Raw genomic sequence first — 14,522 nt, 5'->3', positions numbered from 1 at the left:
ACGTGAGTGTGACGTATTTCCGTGCGTGGCAGCAGGAGAAACGTGTGTGGGGTCGGCTGCTGCCACGGGCGTGTCTCTAGCCTCGGCATAATTATAGAGAAAAATAATTTTTCTTAAAGTAAAAAATTAGTAAAAATATAACAGTAAAAATTTTATTTATACAGTATGCAAAATAAATACTTAAGCTAGTGTTTCGACAATTTTTACACAATATTTTCTGCGGCACTAATGCGCTTCCTATTTTTATTGGCTGTTTTTCTTATTTTTAGGTTTGTAATTCATTCTCACAAGAACCGGTCCGACGCGGTTGTGCTGACGGGGTGGACTGTCATGCGTTCGCACCTTTTCCTCGTAGCCACTTGGTCCAGATGACAGTCATACCGCCGAGGAATCGTTCTAGTCCGCTTTGATCCATTTTTCGCCTTGCGTCGGGCAGCACGTCTAGTGTCCGTCAGCGCCCAAGATCGGGGCATGGTTGTTCCGCCTTATCACTGCAAGTCGATCGTGCAACCGGGATCTGTCGCCTCATCACCGTTTTCGTAGTCGTAGTATTTTCGAGAATCTCTCTGCCCACCTTAAAGCGGCAACAATGCCCGGATCACTGAGGCTCGCCGTCGTCTGTTCCAGCAACCAAAACCGGAGCATGGAAGCGCACGCTTTCTTGAGGTGTGTAGTCGCCACCGCACCTGGCTGCTCCCAGGCGGCCGAGATTTCAGTTCCTGCTCATTGACCGGTGGCCCACCTCGTACTACGGTCGGAGCAGCCAGCCAGGGGATGTGGTACCTATCATTTACTTGAGGAAGCTGCTTGGAATACTAACGCAGTTGAAAAGAACACCCCGCTGCGGTGTGCCCAAAGGCGATTCGAAGCCTGTTTGCTCTCGGTTTGCAATTTGAGCTTTTTCACAGAAAACGTGAACGGAAATGACAGCGCACGCGACATGACACTGTTACGAGGCGCTTCTTTTTAGTACTGGAGGCGGCGTCAGGTGATTGTGAGCAGCCCTAATGGAGTGAACGGTTAGCAGCACAAGTTTCCAAGCCGTTCGAGGCGCGGGTGGTTGTGTGCGGCGGGTATGCTCATACATCTGCTTCCGTTCTAGAGCAGAAATCCGATCCAAGGCAGCAGCGGCATTCTTTCACGAGCGGTGCCTTGCGTTGGGAACCTGTCCGTGCAATAGGTTATGTTGGGTGAAGCAGCGTTGCGCCTTTTGCCTTGTAGTTGCATTAATGAGCCAGGCGTATAAGTTGACAAGAGAAAAAAAAGTGTCCTTCATGGGGCATTGATAGCTAAAAGCCGTCCCCGCCTCCATTAGTGTGTAAACTATCGCACTTAAAACACCGTAGTTTGTCCAGCCCCTGCTGCAAATATCGCTACAAGCGCTGTAATGCAGGAAAATGTGTTTTATAGTATGTGTGCAAAAGAACCAAAACTACTTTCACATACCATTGGGCATTTGTACAAAGTGTATTCTTGTGTTATCGGTGTACTTTCATAGTGGGGATAAATTCGATTTTTTATGCTTTCTCTCCGAGAGATTGGACATTGCATGGGTCAGGCTGTGATCTCATAATGTGCAGAGCACAGAAATGTTTTTCTTTGTGTTGCTCTCATTGACTGCTGCAAATAGGGCATTTATTGCATGTGGCCGTTCGGTATCTAGGCAGGTTATTTGATGAGAAATGATTTAGAAACTGAGATGAAGTGAGAAATTCTTTCAAGGAAGCTGTAATGCTTTTTGTACACTCGAAGTATGTCCTTCGCCAAGCAGTACTTCACATTAAGGTTTAGACATAACTTATAGTACTGATGCCTTAAAAAAAAATGTTTTGTTAATAGTTGTAACATGCAGTAATGGACTGTACTAGTAGCCTGTGTCAGCCTCGTTCTGTGATTACCACTCAAAACCTAGCACATGTTGTAACATCATGGGCGTTTAGGCTTGTGTTAGCACTACCTGTGCTTTCACGCGAAAAATAGGCCACTTCAAAACTGAACCATGCATATCATGGTTGCAATACTGTAAAGAAGATGTGTTGAAATCTGCAATTATCATGCTCTAGCGGTCGTATGTTCTTCAGCTGAAGTAGCTCTGTATATGAAAAACGTGCTTTGTAGCCCATATTCAAAGCCACTCCAAAGGCGGTTTTTATTATTATTATTATTATTATTATTACTTAATGCCCATTTGCTTATCGAGCTGCTGCAGTTGGTTGTGGCTACACTTCTTATGGAGGTGTACAGGCCGCATGTTGAAATATGGTCAAGAAATTAACATAAGCCATGGAAATTTATTTACTCTGATGTGTAAAACAAAGAAAAACTGTTCTTTGTTCATCTCTTCTAGCACAATTTGTCAGTGTCTAGGCAAAGAACGTATTTGCGGGCAACATTAAGTGCATTTGAATACATTGCAGGACTTTCATTTGGGCTTGTGGCAGCAAGTACTCGTGTGTGCACATGGGCATATTTGACTCCAAGCGTTGTAAACTCCGGCCACTCGGTGCCTGTGAGACTTTGTCACGTGAAAGTTGCTGTGTCGGACTTCGACGCCAAGCAGGCTCACATGGGGCTTTAGTAGCACAATCCTTCGTGGAATCAAAACTACTGCCTGGCCTAATGATGCTTCTTCCTCAACCCATTTCATGTTGCAGCAAGAAGGGCTTCAAGGTGCGGTCGTTTGGTTCGGGCGCCCAGGTGAAGCTGCCGGGGTCAGCGCCAGACAAGCCCAACGTGTACGACTTTGGTGTCACGTACGAGCAGATGTACCAGGATTTGATGGACAAGGATAAGGCCCTGTATCCTTGCTTGCCACAGTTGTCACAGCGATGCACACATACTAGGCGTTACAACCGAGTAGGACTAAGCTTCACGAGAGAAAATGCACTCGTTGAACAGTTGCAGCTGTTGTACAGATATGGGGAGTTTTCTTGATGCGGTTAGGCTATTGGTTAATTCTACTGATTTTAATCAGTGCAGATAAATTTGCAAACATCTGTATTAATCAGCACAAAATTACCGCTGTTAAAAGGCTAACGACATTTCATGCTAGGCTATTTGGTTATTTGAATGGGCTTGCATTTTTGCACTATTGAAGAGATTGAAGAGGCATTGACAGGACTGGGGATAAAGCAATGCAGGACAGGGAGATGCGATCATGTGTAACGGTTCTTGTGTGGCGTAGTGCTTCAGCATTGAGTTCGACTAAGAAGCATGTTTTTGGTTAGAGGAACCACTTGCAGTACATCTCAAGGCCTGACGTACATGAAATGAGCATTACGAGTGTTTGAATTGGGCTGCTGGGTTATGTGTGTGCCTTGCATTTTTGCTTACCTCAAGAAATGTCGACAGGGCTAAGGATAAAACAAGTTGCACATCAGTTTCCTGTGTTGCTTGATGTTGTTCGCATTTCTTGAATGGCACAAAGATGCAAGACCATGCAAAGAACCAATCACTCCAGTTTGAACAGCTGTCAGTGTTCATTTCATGTACATAAGGCTTGAATACAGCTAGTGTCTCCATTAATACACACACATCAGCACCCTGCACTATTTTGTGCTTAGTTCTGTTGATGTTTCCTGAACAGCTAGATATGCTGGACCATAGAAATGAGCATCACAGATTTTGTTATCACCCACTGATTGAAGAACATCATGATTACACTTCTTTGCCAGCAGCATGATTGCAGTGAAGTGTCCACACTTAATATTGAACTGTTTGGTGTGGTCAGAGGCTTGGTTATACATTTTTGAAGCTTTTTTTACTATGGGACCCTCAAACAAAGGGATCTCAGGGTGCTAACATAGTGCAGCATAGGAGCACATGGTTGCGTGACAGTTTTTAAATGATGTAGGCTTGATGTTTTAAGCCCCTGAGTCAGTTTCAAGAAATAAAGCTTTAAGTATGTTGTTCATGGTGACGGCCCCTTATGATGACCCAGGAATTATTGAATCTTTATGGAGTGCATTGCTTTTTTTTTTTTTTTTTTAGCTTTTCCTTACTCAGTTACAACACCCAAGCCATCTGTCTGTGTAAGGTAAAAGCATGAAGGGTTTTCTTTTTTTTTTTTTTTCCACTTAGTAGATTATAAGGACTCCCACTAGACAGCTAGTAGTCTGGTAGAGTGCCTGAAAAACCAAAACCAGCTTTAGGAAAGCGTGAGTTGCCGCGGTATGATGCATAGCAGAAAAATTAACCATGCACTGGGAAGAAGTCCAAGCCTACTAGCCAACGTTTCTACAAATGGAATTGGCCTCATTTTGGTGACAATAAAGTTCCTTAAGTAGTGAAGGACTTTAGGCTAGACGAAGAAAAAAAATCCCGCTGCCCAAACGTTGGTAGGGGGCTTGGACTTGTTTCCTGTACCTCGTTCATTTTGTCATGTTAAGCATCCCAAATTCCGCTCCCTATCTCTAATATGTGTTGCAGGCATGTTTGCGTCCCAGTGCAGGTAAAAAAAGAAAAAGAGAGACCACTGCAGTAGAATCTCATTGATACAATTCTCATGGCAATTGAAAATTAAACCACATTGTCTGAAAATTGCATTATACAAAAGCAGGCTCTGAAAAGTTGAGTATGAAAAATACTAAGCACAGAACTTACTTTCATCATGGCGCATTGAATTGCTTTGAAGAACCTATCATTTTATGTTGAACTTTTAGTTTCCTAATGTCCAGAAGCAAATTTTTCTGAAACTCTTATAGATCATTTTACGACCCTCGGAGAAACCTGTTAAGGGGGGGCTTTAAGGGGGGGTATCATCAACTCTTTCCTTTGCTACGGCAGCAGCCCAGCGCCCAACATGGCAGCACCCTTCACCCCTCTGTAAAATCGTCTATAGAGGAGTGGAGTCGCAGTTTCATCACTTCACTCCATACCCATGACAAAGCCGGAAAAAGTGTCTAAAACCTGGTGCTGTGCCAACTTCACTGACAGTGTCACCCCCGCCTCAGATAATTCCATCAAAAGATAAATACTCAGATATCAGTGCACAGCATCTTGGCACGTGTCGAAGGTCAGTTCTGCAGACTTTGACAGCAAAAGTGCGAAACTGAGGGACCCGGTAGAAAATTAAAAAATAGAGAATTTTCAACAGCAAAAGTCGGAAGGGTGGTTTATTTAGTGACTGAGGGGTAGTGAAATATTGGCCACAATTACTGTGGCAACTGTTATTACAGCTACCATTTTTCGGTGCCTCTTGGACTTGGATGGAAATTTGAAACCACATGAGCTTTTCATGTATTTTTCGCGATCATAATATCCAAACCCAAGCTAAAATACGGTCTTATTAGGCATACAAAAATTCATGACCTCTATAGAGCCAGCCAGGAATAAGGCAAATCATATTACGCCAAAAAACTTATTAAGCAGAATCGATCGTATCGGTGAGATTTCTCACTATTTGCCAAAGCCCTGTACTCTGTGAATATGGGACAAGCGTCTAAAATTGAAGAGGCTTTGCTGGTTTCTTTTGGTGCAGGCTTAATCGGGCCCACTGGCAGATTGATTGAAAGGAAGAACAGTGTTTCTCAGATGAGTTTAGAGAGTAATCAGAACAGTGAACACCCACTGCGGTGTAGCATGGTACGCATGTGCAGTGGTGGGGAATAGAGTGCTGTAAGAATTCCTCTGCTACGAAATTCAGTGCACATTAAAAAACCCCAGGTGCTGGAGTGTACTACTGCAGGTGCCTTCACAACATTTTTCGCAGCCAGCTTCATGTGCTTAGAATGCGGGAGCGTGTTCTGGCCATTTGGAAGGAGAGGAGGAGAGAGATTTCCACCTCTCTGCCAGTATCCCGTGCACCCGCACATTCCTTGACAGTGTGCAAATGCAGATACACTCAAAATGGCATTCTGCACATGCTGGATCGGAACCGGCGGATTAAGCCAAACCCAGAAAGGTTCCAGAGCTGCTACGAAAAGTTTGACGTCATCTTCACGGTGGAGGAACGGGTCTACGACCAGGTTGTTGAGGGTGAGTGGTGCCAACCGCGTTTGCTCTGGACGTTATTCCTAGTGTAGCTGGGTTAATGCACTTCTTGCGGAGAGGCGGCCTTACATACTTTTTCCCTCCTGCAGACTCCTTATGAAAGCTTTCTGTTAGCAGGTAATTATTTATGATCCTCATCCATACTACTTAGAGGGACAATATAAGTGTTTGTTGTCTGATGTGGTTGTATTCTTAGCTGATAAATTAGTACTTAGTACTCCTGAGCTATAAAGGCACTGAACTTTCGGAAAAAGTCCAGTCTGAAGGGAAGAGGTCGTATACCGGTGCAGGCGATGGCTAAGGGGATGCAGATGTATCAAGAAAAGGGGGCTTAAATTCTGCAGCAAGGCTGAATGGTGGGGGTGTCAGTGTGGCATTAGGACTCGCATGATTTTAGATGGCTATCCTGCTGTCTAGATAAATGCTCGGCTGGTTAGTCAAGACTTTGTTCCAAAACATTATGGAGGACACTTAAACTGTACCTTTATGGGTATGATGCAATAGCGTAAGCTACCGACTTACATATAAGCCCCGCTCTAACCAAGCCGTATGATCATACGTGCCTGCGTGTCCTACAGGTAACGAATGCAAGGGTCCTGGCAGGCTGATTTTGATATCACCCTCCCATATGAAAGGAGTGCCCAGAGTTGGTAGCTCCAGCCAGAAGTAATGCAAGGCAACCATACGGGCAGTCAGTGCGCGGCTATGCCTGGTGCCGTCTACCACCTGCTTGCACCATGCTCACGATTTTTCATTCACAGCACCAAAAACGATGCCAGATTTCCTGGTGAAGGAATCATTTAACACTATCGTGTTAAAAATGCATAGTTTGCACATTTTGATGACACTGCACACAGCCAAACGTAGCTCCACACACCCTAGCCTGCTTCTGCGAAATTGTTGCAATTTTCAACGGGCTGAAAAAGGTACTGCTTTGGTGTGAAGCTGTTGTGTGAAGAATGTTGTTGTGGGTCATACATTTATTATGGCATGAAAGTGGGTCTACCTGTAGGTTTCAAAGCTCTGCATTCAGTGAATTCAGCTTTTCTGCAGCTGAGGCTGGTTGTCACGAAGACTGTTGTGTCCCTGTCATGTTGCTATATCCCTACCCAAATGCAGAGCTCTCCAACCGGCTGCCGTGTGACAACTCGCCAGTGCACATCATCAACCTGGACATCCAGGACAACCACGAGGAGGCTACGATTGGCGCATTCCTCATCTGCGAGATGGCACAGATGGTGAGAACACGCTTTTTTTTTGTACGCATGAGAGGGAGGGGGAGGAGCGTTGGCACCAAATTGCTTGTGTTGCACTTGCCCTGGCTGCCCGACTTGCAAGGGTACCAATTTTCACTGCCGATAGTTGCACGCACGTGCGACAGAACATTGTTGGCAGATTCTGCTGGAACTCTTCCGATTAGTACTGGCAATTCCAGTTTTCCTCCCATTAATTGATTTAGCACATTAGCACAAAGTCTGCACACCTTTGCTTACAGAATACAGCGTGTAGGATTAAAGCAAGTGAGCGAGTATCGGTATCCAGGAGGGATATTATCAGACTTGAAAGACACACGTGTATCTTTTGTTTCAGCCGAAACTCTTTCTGAACATCGTTTGATAAAGCGGCCACTCAGATCAGCTTCATGGGATACTGTCATGTGACGCTAACAATTCTGTAGGAAATAAACGGACAAACTGGCATTGCGCTGAAATGCACCGGGTATTATTGGGCTGACTTGCGCCCACAAACAAATATGCAACTCGGCAATGGCGAGAGCAGCAAACGTGCTTGATGGTCGTCGAACTGCGAATACCCATTGCGCTCCTCAGTGCTCAATACAAAGTCGGCAAGGAAGCATTGAGGCACAGCTACCAAAGGCAACTATAATAATCTGGAACAATGTGAAAGCAGTCACTTGTGGCAGCGGTCCTTTGAGGTAATTCTCTGCACACCTTGCATTGCAAAGAATTCAGTAAAGCCGCGTCCAGGTGACATGCAAGTGACTGAGCATGAACTCTTCTGCAAAAGCCTTTGCCAGACTTTAAGATTGAACCCCATCGTTTTTGCAGATGAGTGATTCGGAGGACCTGGACAACGACATAGATGAGCTGATCCAGGAGTTTGAAGCGAAGGCACAAAGACCCATACTGCACACGGTTCAGTTCTACTAACCTGCCGCTAACCACTCTTGGATAGCTTCCCTGGTCTAGCCTTGTGAAAGGTGGATGACTGTGTGGTTGACCTGCCACCTTGTTCATCTGCACAGTGGGCTGACTGCAAGCCAGCTTGCAGTGTGCAGTCACTCATCACTATCAAGTGGACAGTTGAGTGAAGGAACGAGAGCAGTCTGGAAAGAAGGAATGGCTAGGGATTGTATTGGCCAGTCTAACTGGCCAAGGAGGATTGTTTAGTCACTAAGGAGTGTGCATGTGTACTTATGTGTATTTTACATGTGTGCTTTGTAAAAGCCAGTGAGAACTGACTCTATCTTTGTTGTTCCCTTAGTGCTGTATCTGTGTGTGCTGTGTTGCAAGTAAGTGACTCGCTCTCTGAGACCCTGTTAGGATGTGAGCAAGGAACTATACCTCTTGCTCTGAGCATCTGCCACTCGGGTCTCAATCCGTGCATCAAATCAGCTCGAAGCCCAGCTCCTAAATTGGGTAACATAAATGTGCATACGTTGGTGCTGGTCACGGTGTGTCACATGAGATCTAGTTTGTCGTAGCAACTGGGGGAAGTCTTCACTGCATGCAGTCCTCACTGGAGTGTCAAGCAAGAGCAGAGAGTTGAAGTTTCCAAGGTCAATGCGCCATATGAATCGCATATCTTTGTTACAGAAAAGTTTTGTAAAGAAAGTGCTTTTCAATACAGGGCTGCCTGTGCGTTTGCCAAGGTACACTTACGGCTGCTGCTGTTTGGGCGAGACCTCAAAGCATACTTTCTTATTAAATAATTATGCCGTATACATGCTGTTAATTTGTCAGGCAGCATAACATTCTTAGAGATGTCACCCTGCAGCATACACACTAGCTGGTTTCACTTTGCTGTTTGGTTTCTGTGTTCCTTTTGTTGCAAGAAAAAAAAAGCAAGAGAAAAAGAATTGTGTTGGCAGCAATGTATTCCTTTTGTGGCTAGTTTTCTTCTGTGTGAAAGGAAGAGGCGAGGTCACAGCAACACGTGTTCTATCGTTTGTCAGCCAGCGCTTTGCCTGTTATTAAAAATTGGCCCCGCACTGCTTTTTGTGTCTCAATTGCTGTCTACTTAAAGCATGCTGTTCCCCACAGTCATCTTATTTCAAGATGTGGTGTTATGGTAGCCATTGCTCCAAAAGGTGAGATATGCAAAAATGCCTGTGCCATGCGATGTCAATGCAGATGAGCATTACAGATTGTTGGATAACCATGTTGATTTCGATGTTACAAGTTATGTTGCGTACTTCAAAGTGACCTAATTTTAAGAAAAATGGATCTAACAGCTCTTGCTGTCATCGAAGCCTTGCTCTACAAGACATAGTATAAATCGTCATGTTGGCTGTCTAAGACATTTTGCACATGGGTTTGGCCTTTGTGTGTAGTCTCTAATACGCCCCTTCCCAGCCTCTTTACTAAAAGCCACAGCCTCTTTTGTATATAAACATGCATTCACTGACATGTTAAAAAACAGTATACGAGTCCCTGGTTTGCACATAATTTATGCATGCATCACTTTATTACAAGTATGCACGGTGCCCGTGGACCATATTTGTAGGGGGTTAATACATACTATGTTGCAAGTATGTCAAATATTTGGAACACATTGGCAAGGTAACAACATATAAATGACTTAACCACTTCTCGGGACAATAATAGAACAATACATTTCAGTACATCACTAATAATGACAATAGAAATTGGTTTCGTTTGTAGGGTTCAATGTCCCAAAGTGACCCTATGAGACACGCCGTAGTGAAAGACTCCAGAAATTTCGACCACCTGAGCATGGGTGCCACTCCGTTTTGCCTCCACCAAAACGCAGATGCCGGTGGTCAGGTTCGAACCCAATAATTGAAAATGCAAACCTGCGAAAAGAAAAGTAAATCGCACTGGCATGTAAAGAGATGTTCGAAAATGGGATGCACAACCACATGATTTGGGAGATAGTTCCAGTTAAGAATTGTGTTAAAAAAAAATAAACACTTAAATATATTCATGCGGCATTGATATAACTTGAATTTTTATGTGGTTTAGACTGATATATAGTGCAGTTGTTTTAGGTAAGTGGTTTTAGTAATGCCAGTGCAGTCATTACAAATACTGTGTTAAGTATTTCAGCCAGCAGATTTTTTCGAGTGGCAAGTGTTTCACCTTAAACCATATTGAATTTTTGAGCTCTTTATTGAAAGTTATAGTTTCTGCCAACAAATCTTGCTGCATGTTTCTGTATTCATTCCACCTTGTCTCATCTATGAGAGTTCAAGTGAATGGGTCCCACACTACACAAACATATTCTAAGCTAAACATTTCGACAGATTTGCCTGTCTGGTTGGGTTGATAACTGAGTGAAACTTGATCGACTACCAAGAGAAAGAGCCCAAGGCTTTGTCTACAAGATTCCCTGTGCCGACTGTGTTGCTAGCTACATTGGCGAAACAAAAAACCCTTAAGAAAGAATTCGGCAACACAGGAACGATGTACGAAATTTTTCAAGAGAGCGCAACCCTATAGCTGAACATTCAGAAGATTCCGACCACAGAATAAATTTTGAAGCAATGTTCATCCTGAAGACCGAGACCAATTACCGGAAAAGACGCCTTCTCAAGTCACAACATATACAGTCGACCGTAAATAATATCAATATCAACCAGACAATAGGCAACCTTTCTGCTGTATACTTGCAACGTCTTTGCTCCCTCCTCACCACTTCACACAAGAAAGGCAAAAAGAGGCCAGCTAGCACCCCTGCACCTGCGACACCATGACTCGGTTTAACCCCCCCCCCCTCCTTCCTTCTCATTTCTTTCACACCCATCTCACCCCTTCTCCCCCTCGACCATTTCTTTACTTATAGCTGCACAAAGCTCCGCGTCATGCACCCTTGAAGAAGGAACCGAGCCAGCTCCGAAACGTCAGGTTTTTGTAAAATAACAAAGTGATGCTTGGAGAAATTTCAAGTTTCACTAAGCATATTCTAGCACTGGAATATTACTTTACAAGACCAATTCAGCTTCATCTTCGTGATATTATAAATTGTTGGATTTAGTGTCCCGTAGCAACAGATGGCCTATAAGAATGCCACAGTGGAAGGCAGTAGATTATTTCAGAACCCAAGTCTGCGTCCCAAGACTTACAGTGCATGACAGAATTGCACGTTTGTTTTTTTGTCTCAATACATGCAGCGTTACACTTTTGTGTGTGAAACATTTGCTGATATGTTTTGCGATCTGCAAAATGACTAGAAAAGTAGACATTTTGGAGATCGCACAACATTGGTGGTGTGTGGGGTTTAACGTCCCAAAGCGACTCAGGCTCCGAGAGACGCCGTAGTGGAGGACTCCGAAAATTTCGACCATCTTGGGTTCTTTAACATGCACTGACATCGCACAGCACGTGGGCACCTTATTTTTCGCCTCCAAGGGAAAGGTGGCCACCAAGGCTGGGATTTAATCCCGCATCCTTGGGAACAGCAGTCGACCGCCATAACCAACAGTATTTTGCACTATGTACTGAACCATAGTGACTGCGGTTCAGCCCAGTGTAAGCAGCTAAGCCGCAATAAGTGCACTGTCCTCATACAAGAGAAGCAGGAAATAACTATCCGGAAAGGAGGTCCATAAAACATTGCATCACTGGTATTAAAAATCAGTGTAGGAAACCTGCAAATATCAGTGACGAGCAGAGAACAACTTTAAATAAATATTGCGAAAAAACATTAAAACATTCAGTTCACGCACACAACAAGCAATTGGTTGCAGCTGCAGGGCCATAAGAAGTGGTAAATGTGTAAGAGTAAAATAAGAGACCAAAATGCAAACAATTGTATCATGATTTTGTGTAAGACCAAACGCGTACAGCAAGTATCAATGCTCAGCAGAGGTGGGGGCTATCTCTTTTATACCACTTATAGAGTGAAGATGTGGAAGCATGTGATACCAACAGGAAGCCACATGTACAGATGGTGGAGTCTTAACCTTACTTGAAAGGACCTGCCTTGGTGGCTCAGTTAAGATGCTCAGCTGCTGAACCTAACAGGTTCACATCTGCTCCGATGGTATTTTTAGTGTTAAAGCAATAAAGATATCATGGTCAATAAGGCTTCATCATTCTGTTGACTCATGAACTTGCAAGACTATAATCTGGGAGACGTATTTTGGAGCTGCTATAGTGGGCTTTGAATTACCGGGATCAACTATGGCCTAGCATTCGCAGCATTGGCGCTTGGAAGATGGCTACAGCCTAAGGCCCACCAAGTTAGAATAAAGAGATGCTTGAAACTTGAAAAAAAATGTCATCATTCATGTAACTACTGTAGTCTCTTGGGACCCACATATGCAAGCTAAGTATTGCCTTACAAATGGCTTGATATGGACAGTGATTAACTTTCTTTCAAGCATCCTGGAACTAACCAGACAAAGGATTGAAGTGGGAGGAGCAGACAGTGCTTCGTGGCTCTTGCTCATTGATAAGTCTAGTGCAAAGATCCGAGTAATGCAGAGCTATGTGCCGTGCCTGCTGCATGCTTTATTCAGTAGCTGAAAACACTGGCTGAGAACTGACATTATTTCATAAGAGTGGCAACTTTGTCAATAGCGGATATGTAAACAAGTCAATTTAAGTGAACTTCAGAGACGTTTTGAAATGCATTTAGGCAAAGTTTGCAGACAGCTTTGAAATGTTCCTAAAAAACACTGCACTATAGTTGTTTTAAAGAAATTTCTAAACAACATCATTCCTCGGACATCTCTGAGACGTTTTGTCTGGAGCAAGATGTTCGAGCCTTTGGACTGTTTGAAGAAGTTCATAAGACATTTTGTATTTTGTGGGAAACTGCACCATGAAGCCACTGGTAGTGTGGTTTGTGTGAACTCTAGTGCAACTAGTATTGCTATGAGTGAGTTGAACTTCATGCTGAACCATCATGAAGCTTTGCTTTAAACCAGTCAGGTAGCCTGGATCTTTGGATGAGTGCTTCAAAGCCTTTATTCCGCACAAAGTAGGGGGCGCCGGTATATGACTCTATTGTAATGCTGACGGCCACACGAATAGCTCAGATACATGGCATAAGCTTTGACAGTTCGCTAGCTGGCCTGCAACAAAGGCTGCAATGCGTAGGTAGGTATATAGTACTGCTATGCAAGAAACCCTAGACGTAAAAGAAAACCTGGCTTTTACCAGCCTGTCAAAAGTACCAAATTTTTTTAGATCCCAGCAGGATTTAATGGGCCCACTGCAGCGCAGCAAAAGAGGGTGTAGGTAAATGTTGATAGCCATGTCTTGCAGTGGGATTGCAGCAAAAAGTGACAGCCCAGGGGATACAGACTTAAGCTGTCTGATGTGCATATGGTTGGTCACTGTGGGGTGCAAAGACATGAATTTTTACTCTGATTGCTTGAAAAGTATATGTCGGGTAAATATGCGGCTCCAATATTTGTCAAATTCCTAAATTTTAAACACTGCCATAAAACCAGGGGATTATGTTTTTGGACACCCCTCTTAAAGTTTAAAAAAGAATGCTCCGATGGTTAACCTCTCTGCCTTCTCTCTCTTTCTCTCTCTCTCTCTTGTTCTGCATAAAAAAAAAAGTGTGGTTTGGGCAAAAAAAAAAAAAATGCTCCGACACTCATGCAGCAGCCACAGCAACTTCCCCACAGTGCCAGCATGAAAGCATTCAGCTGGATCAACGAGGAAGAGATATCCAGGATTATTAAACTCTTAGCTATAGTAAACTGTAACTGCAGTCCCATTTTGCTTTTCATAGTTTATTGCGCATTTTTGTTCGCAATTAATAAGTGTTTATAGTAAAGAGCTTGTGGTTGTGGTGGCTTATCTGCATTCATTGCAGCACATGTACTGTCAGGGACCATCATTTGGAAGCAAACAGATACCAAAAATGATGAAAGGGCGTTTTTTTCAAACGCTGTTGCCATTAGTCGAGCCAGCTGTGAGGGAAACAAACTTTTCGAAGGCCTGTAGACACAGAACATACCTGCAAAATCTATAAACTTAAGTTTATATGAGCAATGCAGAAAATCACTCTTACCATAACGATCCCATATTTTATAATATTCAAGACGCTAACACGGCTAAAACGTATGCAAACTCGGACGAAACACTAATTTTCTGCCGGACAGGATTTGCCCATTGAACCTAGTTTAATTGAGCGTGCTTACCACCTTGGGTACCACTCAACTGATCGTAATAGGCCAATTGTTGCAATATTCACAACATCCAAAATTTATGAAAGCATCCTTTCCTTACCAAATTTGAAGGCACCAGCTACAGTTTTAGGGAAGTCTTTTCCCGTCTTGTTCGCAACACTCACAAATATTTTTTATC

The 14,522-nt window shown here is 43.6% G+C and overlaps 1 protein-coding gene across 2 annotated transcripts; it reads left to right on the top strand.

Moving 5' to 3' along the window:
- The first annotated feature begins 262 nt into the window (after positions 1-262).
- Positions 263-9,226, top strand: Ssu72 (Ssu72 CTD phosphatase). Of its 2 annotated transcripts, none has more exons than XM_084597515.1 (5): positions 263-666; positions 2,655-2,798; positions 5,837-5,976; positions 7,111-7,229; positions 8,061-9,226. In XM_084597515.1, exons 1-5 carry the CDS (start codon positions 590-592, stop codon positions 8,160-8,162), a joined length of 582 nt encoding a protein of 193 aa, XP_084453641.1. In that variant the 5' UTR covers positions 263-589; the 3' UTR covers positions 8,163-9,226. The 2 variants fall into 2 exon arrangements, with proteins under 2 accessions (XP_084453641.1, XP_084453642.1); XM_084597516.1 differs by having other exon boundaries at positions 661-779.
- The last annotated feature ends 5,296 nt before the right edge of the window (positions 9,227-14,522 follow it).

The sequence above is a fragment of the Amblyomma maculatum genome, chromosome 3, assembly GCF_055883805.1.
Source record: "Amblyomma maculatum isolate TAMU_Amacu chromosome 3, ASM5588380v1, whole genome shotgun sequence".
Lineage (NCBI taxonomy): Eukaryota > Metazoa > Arthropoda > Arachnida > Ixodida > Ixodidae > Amblyomma > Amblyomma maculatum.
The sequence above is the reverse complement of the archived record's forward strand: the minus strand, read 5'-3'. Positions and strand labels throughout refer to the sequence as shown.